Below are 12,740 nucleotides of genomic sequence, written 5' to 3' on the forward strand. Positions count from 1 at the left end.
CTATCAGAGAGAGAAAAAATGATAATATAAATGGCATGGAACATAATGTTGTTATTTTTGAAAATATTAGAAAGTCTGAAGGCTACAGAACTGATACTGGAACATACCAACAGTAAAAAATTCCTGATACTAGGAAAGAAAATGAGAAGATCACCAAGCCTGAAAGAAAAATGTTATATTAGTCCATCCTTTTTTGAATTATGTGTTTCTTTATTACATTATTTCTCACTGGTATACCATATTGAGAGATTTAATAGAAGTAGGCTAGTGAGATTATCATCTTCCTGTCTTGAGGGGCACTGAGTGAACAGATGACTGAAAGGCACCACACATCATGGGCATCAATGACTGCAAGTAAACAGGCTTTATGTGTTAGCAGATAGATAACAAAAAGGAGTGAAACTTGACTTGTGCTAGATCCAGGTGAGCCATGCTCCCATACTGATTGATACAGCTAATTGCCAGACAGAGAAAACAGAAGAACTGTAAAACCACAAAAGCAGGAGGATACTGCAGCAGCCTCAACTGTCTGAAAATAGTATCCACCTAATACAGCCAAAGATCCACCGGAACATGATTAGTGGCATGAATACAGGTAGGACACCTGTGGAATGTCTTTCAAGGCACTAGATCATGAAGCTAATTCCCAAACTTCTCACTCATTTAAAATCAGGTGAAGAAAATAGACCTGGTCTATTTTCTTGCCCAGGTTCTTCAGCCTGTTTATATCACTACAATCCTGAGCCTTGTTCCATAAAAATATGCAAACTGAGCTGTGTAAGTGAGGTTGTATGCCTAGCACAGCAACAGGGTAATTTATTTTTGGAGATGGAGGGAAAAAAAATAAGAAACTTGTACAATGTGAAAAAGTGCTGAGCAATATTTCACAGTAACACTATTGTAGAGCAGTGCATGCATACAGGCAGGTAAGAAACCTACACCAGTGATCACATCAGGAGATGTGTCAGTATTAATTGTATGATCATGATTTTATAGTGATTTTAACTTTTGAAAGAGGAGAACATTCATTCAGTCATATACTGTGCCATCTGAGAAGATGTGGGGTTTTCACAGTGCACCTCGTGAAAAGGAGAAATGGGAATTCAGTGTGAAATAGGCAGAATGCAGCAGATGTGCAGCCATCAGCCACTTAATTTAGTCACCCTAACAAAACAGCAGGAATTTGTTCTGTGTGGCTGCCAAGTGCAGGTAATTAAGAGCAATCTAAGGTGCTTTATTTTTCATAATTATAATGAAGGTAAAGCATTAGTTTTCTTCTGCTTTCTGATTTATCCACTTGTGTATCCCACTTGTTATAACAGAACTTTCAGAGAAATACACACACAAAAATGCTGGACTGGTCCCTCATTTTGCAGCATTTGTACTTGCTACACCACAGAAAATAAACACCAGTGAGTCACACCTTTATTAATAGCACATATGATGTAAAAAATGGCAAGCATTCCTCAAAGTTTACCAACCATATTCATAAGTACTGCTTGCTAAATTTTCTAACATAAGCCACTTCTTTTTACACAGTAAGTAATACGTCAAAATCATCTTCCATGTCAAAAAGATGGTTGAAATTATTTGGGAAATACATGAGAAGTACTCACTTTGAAAAATATTTTGCAGCTTTTTACTACTCTGCATTGTACTGGATGAGCTGTAGTTTAGTCTGGAGTGGATGAATTATGACTAAATACAGCAGTGTAGTAATAGTTCTTAAGTCAATATTTAAATATGTGGTTTTAATTACAAACACAAAAAATAACTCTCCAAATTACTAATTTTTTTTGTTGTTGTTGTTGTTGCAAAAGTTAAGCACATGAATAAGTCATCATGTAGCCTGAAGTTTCTGTCACATTTTCTTACCTTGCTATCTTTGCCAAAATCAGAAACAACTCTTTCCATAAAAGCATCCTTATTCTTTTTTCCTTCATATGAATAAAATTGAAAATAGAATAACTTTGATCTGTTTCTTTAAAAAAAAAACACAACTATTTAAAATGCAGACAGTAAAAATGTATTAAAAAAAAAGAAAAGAACTGTTACTCAGATTCTACTACTGGTAAATAATAGACAGTGAAATATGTAAGAGGTGGAACTTGTATTATATTGAATAACAACATTCATACACTGAAAAGAGCTATAATTCAATATCTAGAAATCTAAAGAGGCAAGAATCAATTTATGTTAAATAAATAATCTACTGGATGAAAACCAGACTGTGGATAGGCAGACTTTCAGATAATTTTTTTGCATGCATTCAAAATATCTCTTGCTCCATCCAATTTTTTCTGCTGACAGGAACAAAAAGCATAAGTTGACAAAACAAAGAAAGATGGAAGTCCAGAAATTAATCAGTCTAGCATAAAGTGGAATTACACATGTGCTTTTAAAAGACAAGGTTAATTCCCTGTTGGAGTAAGCTAGAAATCTCTATTCAGAGTAGAATATGTTTTTTCTTCCCAAACTGCCATCTGTTTTTTGTCAAAGCTTAGATCTTTTTCACCTTTAAGAAAAACTGGTTTAACCAATTATGAGATTTCCCAGAGAAAAGGAGAGTTATCTCCTGTAATGTGTTCAGTATTGCTAATAGCAACATGACCTTTATTGTATTGAAAACAAACAAACAAACTCAATTCAGTCACTAAAATTTAATAACTTCTAAATACCAGCCTTTCCAAAGAGCAAGCATCAAGCCCAATTTTGTCAGACAATGGGAAAAAAATCTCAGTGCTACACTAAGAGAGTGTTCCCAAATGGAGGAAGAAACAACCATTTTTCTAGTGCGAGCTTTGTCATCTTGTCTTAATTACACTGTGAATGCACTCCATCAAAGTACTTTCACCTCTTTCAGAACAGCATGTCTTCCATTGAGGGTAGGGAGCAGAAAAGCTCTCTGTAAGAGGTGAAATACTACTTTAAAAGTTATTAAAGAAAAAGTATAAAGTTATTAATTACAAATCCTGTCTACAAATACATATGTTTGAATTTTCAGGTATGTCATCCTTTCTTTTAGAAAATGACACATACGGATAGTGCTCTGGTGAGTCAAAGATGCATATGCCTGCATGTGTCTTATTTTCCTTTGGGACTTCATTACAGCTTGAGGGTTAGCATAGGTGTCAAGGAAGCCTCTTGCACTTTGCATCAGTCTGGCTGTAATTGGCCTTTGCTGTTTTCTTTTTGATGAATTGTGACACTTCTGTGCAGACACATGGAATGACTATGTAGGTTGCTCAGAAAGTAATGTCACCTATTTATTTCCATGGAAATTACCATAGGTACAATAACCACAATAATTTGTTGGAACAAATTCTCAGCTACAGAATACTATTTTTTGACATAGCCACCACCATTAGGTATGCATTTTCTCTAATGGTGAACAAGGGTTTGCATGCTGTGCTCATAAACATCTGCATTAGTGGAAGTGACTCACTGTTTCACTAGGAAAATGTTTACTATGAAAATGTTGTCCACACAGTCCATCTTTAATTGACCCAAACAGATGGAAATCTAAAGGCACCAAATCCAGACACACAGCAGGTATGGCAGGACAGTCCATCCAAGCCTGCCAATGTGCTCCACAGTCTGGTATGGAGCCTTGCATAACCATGTTGCAAGAGAGAGACAGTCATCTTCTCTGGCTTGACTCTGCAAATATGAGCCTTCAGCTTACAGCAGTCAGATGTAGGAGTCAGAGTTGATGGTTTTCCAGGTTCCAGGAAATCCAGAAGGATCACGCTTTACTTATCCCAAAAGACAATGAACAACAGTTTACCTACTGAGGACTAAATCTTGAACTTTTTCTGCAATGTGGAATTATGTCGCTACTCCATAGACTGCCATTTTTACTTCAGTTCATAGCAGTGAAAACAGTTCTCATGAATGGTAATCCAGGAATAAGATCCAGAAAACTGTCACCTTCCACCTTGTATTGGTTTAGTAGGTCCTGATAAATTTGTATACAGTGTTCTTTCTGTTCTTCATGGGAACAACCTGATATTGCCACCATCATTTTCAAAGCACTGAAGCTTCGTACACAGTTCTCAGGTCACAGTTAACTGAATTGTGTGAATGAGCTGATTGAGGCACTGTTCATTTCATGGCACAACAGTTGTGCATGGCCATCTGGAATGTGGCTTGTCTTTCAGGTCACTGTCGTCATTGATGAAATGCACTGCTCACCTTATTGTGCTAAGATCCACAACTTGGTCTCCATGAACATTCCACAAGTGTCAATTAAAGCTAATGGGCAACACTTTTTCTGCATGGAGGAATTCAGTTCCACACTTTTGCTTCATATGTACTTCATATAGACACCACTTTGTCAGACTGCCCCTGTACTGCCATCTGTTGCACCTCTGACATCATGAGCTATCATAATAAAAAGAAGGCATTGCTTTCAGAGCAACCTTCACAGTGACAGCAAATGGTTACCATGTCAACAAAGATATTGTGAAAATACTTACCTAAGTTTCTTAAAATATAATAAAAACAAGTTATGAACATCTGTTACTTTTTAAAACATTTTCCAGAGCTGGTGGATAGCAAAAATTAGTTGCAATTTCTTTCATATAATTGTATTTCACACTGAAAGAAACAACTTCTGACTGCCTAGCTTTATCAAATCAGACATCTGACTCTCTGCCTGCTGTGTATGCAGTCTGTAGTATACTGTGCAAAAAGTCCTGTGGGTGAGGGGATGTTGAAATCTGTGTCACCTAGCAAACTATCTCATGACTATGAGACCTAGAAAAATTGGCTGAGAGGCCAGCATGACTAAATTGTTTTAATGTCATAACTTCAGCAGCCAAACAAATTAGTTTTTTTTCTAACTGTGCTGAGATTATATTGTACATCTACAGGAATTAATTTCTTCATCAAAATTTGGCAAAGATAATAAAGGATAGAAAATATGTAATCAACACAAAGACTTCTTCCTAATTCACATCTTGCTGTAATAAGAATATATGAAAAGATGACATAATAGTACTGCTAGTGTGACTGCACACCCATTAAATGTTATATTCATGAATCGCTGAAGGAATTCTGTCTTCAGAGCTACTACTAAGACCTTTCGAAACTTTATTTCTGTTTCCCTTTCAGTTTCTGGTACTCATTAGAGGCTGAAAATTACACAATTGCCAGTTCATGTACTGAAAAACTCCCGATCTTTTCTTTAAAAATTACTTAAACAACATTTTCTATCTTTCTATAACCAAATAGCTGCATGTTCTTCTTGGTACTGCTTACAGATATTCTTTGCTTTACTGAAAAGTGTCATAGATATGGAGTCAGGAGCCTTTACTACCATTACATCATACTTAGATTTTACTGTGTATGCATCTCATCCTTATGCATTCTTTTAAACCTCCAAATGAACCAAGAAAGCAAATAAAAAAGAAAAAAATAATCCTAGAAATTTCTGTATGGTGGGTATTTACACATCCTGGTGTTAAGTATCCTGCTTTGACAGTCCAGGATCAGGAAACTCCCAATTAATTCTGTCCCTTTTAGGTCCACCTGGTTGCCATTCACTTTGAAACTCTCACTCAGTTTTGTGTGCAATGAGAGGCTGATGACTGGAAATCTGCAACTTAAGGCAGTTTAGGTTATCTGTGACTAAAACAGCAATAATGTTTTAGGTAAGGTCTAAAAGGCACTTAGTAAGTCATCCTATTTCAGTCTGCATTTCACTCAACTCTAGTGTGAAAAGAACTTGCCAAGTGGGGAAATACTCTTTCACTTTGTACCTTAGCTAATCGTAAATACTGTTACTGATAAATTTTCAGGCATTAAAGTGACATTCATTTAAAACATTAAATGAAGAGGAGAGAGAAACTGACTTATTCAAAAAAATCAATCTATTGTTAAACCATGGAAAAACTCTCAAATCCTAAAATCTCCATAAAGCTGCAGAATTAATATATACACAAAAGCAAAATCTTCCTATCTTAGAGAATTCAAGATAGTATCACAGCTGCCAAATTCTCCCATAGTACAGTTCTCAAGTCATAGTACCATATTTAAAAGATGGCATATGTTCATACAAGCAAATTTTAAATTTTATTTCTGAAAGCCTTCTTCTTAATATTCTGAGAGAGTAAACTATCAGTTAATACACATTATGTGAAAGTTTTATTCATGAAGATATGGTATATTCTAGGAATTGCATCCTTTAAGTTTGCAAAGCAAACAGGCAGCTCTGTTACTGACATAGCCATTGCTCCTTATTTGGAGAGAACACATCTGGTGGAGCAAATTTTTCCACCTATATCTGCTCTTCATCCTGACTGACAAGTAAAGTGATTGGATCAGAAATCAGATGAGCTTGAACAAGATAAGTTCAGCTATGAAAGCAACACTAGTTAATACCAGGCAATGCTGGGCTTATTTAACCCAAGAATGCAGGAAGAAGTAATGCTGAGATAAACCATTATCTGTCTTCTATATTTGCCTGTGACACTGGATGCACTGACACTGACCAGGGTCAGGCTCTTCTATTTTCCTTTAATTTTAAAATAAAGGATGAAAATATATGCATATTCCATGAAAATATAGTGCATATTCACATACTATAAAAATATTTTCCCCTTTAAAGCAGTAAAAGTTCTGTAATATTTTCTTCAGTGCTTTAAACCCCATCTGAAGTGAGGGTGAGGAAGATCTTACTCTGTACTCTCATGATTCATTCTCATCTGTAAATCTGTGTATCACTCAACTATCTCCAGTTGGAAGGAGCTGTCCATGATTTTATTAAGATGGATGTGTATGTAACTGGTATATGAAACCATAGATTTTTCAGCATACATAAAAGAACTGAGACAAAACCATCCAGCCAAGAAGCAGACCAGACTTCGTAACAGGGAGTGGATGCCTATCCTACATGGAGGATAACAGCCCCAGAAGATAGAGAATTTCTGAGTCTTGCACAAATTTTAGTGTCTGCCAAAGCATTTGGCACTACATTCATATCCTATCTTGTCCCTAGGCATGCACTTTCAGCGCTGCCTCTCTCTATAGAATATGGAGAAGCACAACACAAAGACTAAACACAAAACTTGACCATATTTATTATTAAAATTTGGTTAACCTAGGCCTCACAACTGCTATATATTCACACGATACTTCAGAAAAGGAGAGCTTCAATAAAAGTTTTTTGGTATTAAAATCTAAATGTGCATTTGATACATAATTTCAGTGAAAATAAATCTATCCTGAAGTCCTTCTTGTTTCTTGTTTCATATTAAGTTTCCAATTGCAATGCAAAGACACACTCTAGTCAAGTAGAATGAGAAAGAACTGTTTCTTGTATGGAACATATAAAAATGTTCTTAATTTCAAGATAATGAAATGAAAGTTCACTAAACTGGCAAATGATATTTTTGAAAACAGAAAATAAAATATCTTTACTTGGAAATCTGCTTTATATAACTATGAATTACTTGTAAACGCGAGGAAAAAAGTGACAAAATAAGAAGAATGCTCACTATCAAATGATGTTTTCTACTGAAAAATGAGAGACAAAATATATTCTATACTTATGATCTGACAGATCAACAACTAATATAGACTGAATTATCAAACAAATTTAACAAGTGGCCCTTTTAGTGTATATCATATATGTATGTTATAAATATATGTATGTTATTGTATATATTATATATGTATTATTTCTTTACTGTGATACAATTATGATTACTGGGTAAAGCATAAAAAACACTTTGAAGTAAATATCTGCAGAGATGTTTAAAAATACTTACATCGCTTTCATGGCCTTCTCTTAAATTGTAAGTGAGATCATGCTGTATGTCTTCAACAAACTTGTGAGCATACTCTGGGTAAAGATCGAGTACTTCAAAGAGACCTTTGAGGATAATGCATTGGAGGTCACAATATGTTAGAGCTTTAACGTCTGCATTTGTTTTAATGACTTGATCCCTAATGGATAGGTTTGCTCCAATTAAATCTCCTTTACCTAAAAAAAAAATAAAAAATAAAAAAAATTAAAAATCAACTTCAAAGCAAAGTAGTTCTTGACTACTGTTTAGTTATTACCATAACTTGGTTTAGCAATTGCTAAGTTTTAAAACCCATAGACCATAATGATTTTTTTTAATTAATAGCTTTCAAAAGTATTGCTTTCTAAGAGCTGCCTGTTTTCCTTTGATTCTCTCTCCTTTTGTTTTGTTTTGTTTTGTTTGTTTAAGGAACAGTTTTTTATGCAATTAACTAGAGGTACAAATACTAATTTATGGATATGTAACTACCTCATTCAAGGGAGCAATAAGTACACAAAAAATGTAAGACTTATTCGAGTACTTAATAGCAGGTGGAATTTTGTAAGTGAAAAAGAGATTTTTCCGTCTTGTTATTCCTTTCTTTTATTTCATTTGAATAGGCAGGTGTTAACATGAGATTCTAACAACAACAAGATTAAATGTAGATACTCTATTCAAATTAAACTTTTACTCAGAATTCTTACTGTAAAACATTTGCAGGTTGTGATGCTTGTAGCTGTGTAGTTACATTTTGTGATATATGTTGATTGTACTGGAAAACAATAAAGAGTGAAACTGAATACCACTTCAGTCAATAAAAAAGATGGATACTTAAGCCATTTTATTTTCATTTATGGACAACTGACCATGTATTGAAGAACACAAACATTTTCTATTGAACAGCTTACATAAACATTTGATCTGAGGTATTAGATCCAAAGACCTCTCATTGACCAGAGGTCTTTCTTAAAGGTTATTGCAGATGGTCTTTATTAAAGACCTGGACAGCGCAATGGAGTGCACTCTTGGTGAGTTTATGGACAATATGTTTGTGGAAGTAGGTGATACACTGAAGGGAAAAGCATATGTTATTCAGGGGAACTTAATAAGCTGGAGAAAAAAATGTATGATGAAGTTCAGTAAAAATAAATGCCATGTTCTGCACCTGGAATGGAATATTTCCCTCTGGCAGAATGATGTGAGGGATGGCTAGCTGGAAAGCAGCTCTGCTAAAAAAATATGGATGTCCTCATAGACAAGTTGGAAATGAACTAACTATGTACCCTTTCATCAGAGTTACCAAGAACATCCTGGGCAGCATTAGCAACAGTAGAGTAAGCAGTTCTCAAGGAAGCAACACTTCCCCTCTATACATCACTTGTCAGATCACATCAGGAATATCATGTCCAGTTTTGGATTTACGAGTCATCAAGATGATCAAGAACTGGAGAACTTAATTTACAAGAAGTCACAATCCCAAGAAAGTGGAACAAAGATGACACAAACCATGGCTCGGACTGGGTGACTTCCAGAGTTCCCTTCTAATGTTTTATTATTTTGTGATTAATGACTAACAAGTGAAGACAGTAAAATCTGAAAATTAATACAGTGTGTCATTTCAGCTGGATATTATATAGGAAATAGTTCACTTGAAGGATAAGTTAAGCTAAGCAGACAACCAATCCTGAAGCTATTTAAATAAGATAATTTGCTTTATACTACTTCTGATTTTTTTTCTGTTTACCTGGACATTGTAAAACATTCTCAAAAATGCTTATCATAAGCCCTACATATGCAGAGGTTTTCTTTTACCCTATCAATAAACACACATTTATGTGCCTTTAAAATTGCAGTTATCATTAATAGGAATTAGTGTTAAAGAACAGTGGATCTGATAAATCACAAAGTAGCATATTTCTCTGTTTGCTCATCGCATGCTGCACTGTTCACATAATTAAATAAACCAAGAAACTAAGAAATAAATTACCTTTACTTTTCACTGTGAATATCACAGAATCACAGAATGACCCAAGTTGGAAGGGACCTCAAGGATCATGAAGCTCTAGCCCCCCTGCCTGGCAGGGCCACCAAACTTCCACATTTACTAGATCAGGTTGCCCAGGGCCCCATCCAACCTGGCCGTGAGCACCTCTGGGGATGGGGCATCCACAACCTCCCTGGGCAGCCTGTTCCAGGGCCTAACCACTCTCCTAGTAAAGAACTTCCCCCTAACAGAACCAAGTTTTAAAAAATTTCTTCAAGCATGTTAAACAGATGTCAGATAAGGTTAATCTTCTGCTAGTCATTTATATTCAGACACGGGAAAAATATTTCAAGTTTTACAAAGCCATTTCCAAGCATCTTAATTAGAACTTTTAGGTATATAAACACTGTTAAATTCTTCTTTACAAAGAGAGTAACAGGATACCTAGAGATGATGTGGATGCTCTGTCCCTGAAGGTGTTCAAGACCAGGTTGGATGGGGCCCTGGGCAACCTGGTCTAATACCAGATCTGGAGGTTGGCGGCCCTGCCTGTGGCACTAGGGTTGGAACTTGACAATCCCTAAATCCCCTTCCAACCCAATCCATTCTATGATTCTATGAAAGTTACAATTATATTTAATCATTGTTACGATGAAATATTGTCGGTCTGTATGCCATCAAGGTTGATCTGATATAAGCTAAATTTTGTTTAATTTTGAATGAAAATCACATAGCAAAGACTGTTGCTAGTAAGCTGAAGATACTTACGAATTACTGTGGGAGTAAGATGATTGTATCCTTAATAAGAACATTTCTTATGTAAACAAAGTAATGTAAGTTACTGTCATGGGTTAGTAGTACCATTAGTATCTCTTTTTTTCATTGAAGAACATATCTATATCTATATGGGCTTATGAAGAAACATGTTTGATTACATACCTGGTAGTTACAAATACAAATACAGTTACACAACTGTGCAAAGTTACAATTTTCTCCTCTCCATGGATATATTCTCAATCACTTATGGTTAATATTTTTAAACAAAGATAGGATATATGTTCAAATAATACACCAATATTATATTAATTATCGTTATTAGATAGAAAGTGATAGTCTCAAAAGGAATAAACCACTGTATTCAATCAGAGCATCTCTTATTGCTGTCTTGCTTGTTAGTGAGAGTGTTATCAACTGTCTCACGCAATCCCGCAAAGCAGGAGAGAAGGTGAAAAGGAAATGTTCTATTTAACTCTGCTTTATGAGAATATTAAAAGTAATTAGAAAGAAGAATATGTCTAAATCTTAAAAAAAGTGTTAAGATCATAATTAATTATTTATATTATGGTAAAATTTTGCATATCAAGAACATTTTATAAACGTTAACTCTGACAATTCTGATGGTTTTCTAGCTGAAGATAAAATAAATCTCTTTAATAGGCATTAACTGAGGCTATCACTGAAATTTACAGATATAGATGTTTTACTTTAGATAAGTCAAAAAACTCACCTAGCAAACTAAACTGAATTTATCAGAACAGTACTTCTGGCCTTTTTCTGTCCTAATATACTCAGGTGAATACTAGCAGAATGAATTAGATTGTAGAAGTAGCTCTTGGTAGAGCAGAACCAACAATGCTTGCTTTACACCAAGTGGCTCTTCTAAAACCGGTGTTCACATGCATTCATCAGAAACAGACTAGACTTACATTACCTTAATTTGGGAGCATTAGTGGAGACTGGCCACTTATTTTTTGTAACGTGTTAAGGAACATTCAGCATGCTCTGAGATGCTCAACATGCTGCAATCCAATTTGGTAGAAAGTAGCAAACACCAAAAGCTTGTAAACATTTTCTTTATATACAAAGGAGAGTGAGAATAATTGTATGAAAATCAGATTACAAGTGAAGTATCATACAGCTAACAGTCTAGAAATGTAAGCTCTGCAGGGCAAAAAATAAAGAACTAACTAAATGATTCAGTGTAGATCATAGCAAATTAATAGATGAATAGTAGATTAAAATTGAAACAAATTATAATTCTCTTTCTCATCAGACTACCAGGACAAACTAAGCCATCAGTTCTGTAGTGATTTCTCATTCTGGAGACGTCTCTGCTCTTTCACTAAAGTTAGCCTTAACATAGCTGCCTTCCTTGGAAATTTGAAGTTATCATCATGAGCATACCAAGAATTGCCAGCACTGTGCTGTCCTTTAGGACTTCCATGGAACCTGAGCACACAAAGTATATCGCTTGCAGGGCATCTCCCTGCCGAAGGAGGTATTCCCCAGGAGCACAGAAGGAGGTTTTGATATGCAGAGACAGAGACCTGAGGCAACCACGGCTGGCACACTCGAAAAGGGAGAGCTGCAAAATCTCTTTGTTCAAGTGCATGGTGATGTCTGAACGCAGCTCATCTGGGAAATCTTTTAAAAGCTGTCAAAAAAAAAAAAAAAAAAAAAAAGAAAGAAAAAAAGGTGAAAAGGAGAAAAAAGTCCAAAGTAATTTGTTTTTTTTACTTTGTAGGGTTGATCTACTTTAGTATTACTGCACATGTCATATTGAGGCAAAAATCTTCCTTTGATATTTTTCATATCTTGTTTTATAAGATACATGCATTATGTATTAATAAATCACTGTACTGACAAACACTCACAAATTCCTGCAAAACATGAATAAAAATATGGCTTTATGAAGAAGAAATCGTTGCGTTACGATGCACAATTTCCACACAAACACACAATTTGATCTTGTCTGAATTCTTCTCATTTGTTAGAACATGGTATTCTGTTTGGGCACATACATTAACGTACACTAGGCAAAGTGAACTTAGCTTAATTTTTCTTTAAAAAGTTTGCACAAAAGTCATGAACAGACTTTTGTTGCCTCTTTTATGGTCAAACCACTGGAAGTGAAGAACTCAGAAAGAACTCTATATAGAGTTTTCAATGCTTCCAAGCATTTTTAT

At 35.1% G+C, this 12,740-nt stretch overlaps 1 protein-coding gene across 1 annotated transcript in view; it reads right to left on the bottom strand.

The window, feature by feature from the left end:
• KCNH8 (potassium voltage-gated channel subfamily H member 8) overlaps window positions 1-12,740 on the bottom strand; it is a 151,448-nt gene that overhangs the window by 23,544 nt on the left and 115,164 nt on the right. The window contains exons 10-11 of the mRNA XM_015854013.3: window positions 11,959-12,208; window positions 7,773-7,987 (exon numbers count right to left, since the gene is read on the bottom strand). Coding sequence (XP_015709499.2) covers window positions 7,773-7,987; window positions 11,959-12,208 — 465 coding nt within the window. The remainder of the gene's footprint in view (window positions 1-7,772; window positions 7,988-11,958; window positions 12,209-12,740) is intronic.

The sequence above is a fragment of the Coturnix japonica genome, chromosome 2, assembly GCF_054131305.1.
Source record: "Coturnix japonica strain WE chromosome 2, WE-NBRP24, whole genome shotgun sequence".
NCBI lineage: Eukaryota > Metazoa > Chordata > Aves > Galliformes > Phasianidae > Coturnix > Coturnix japonica.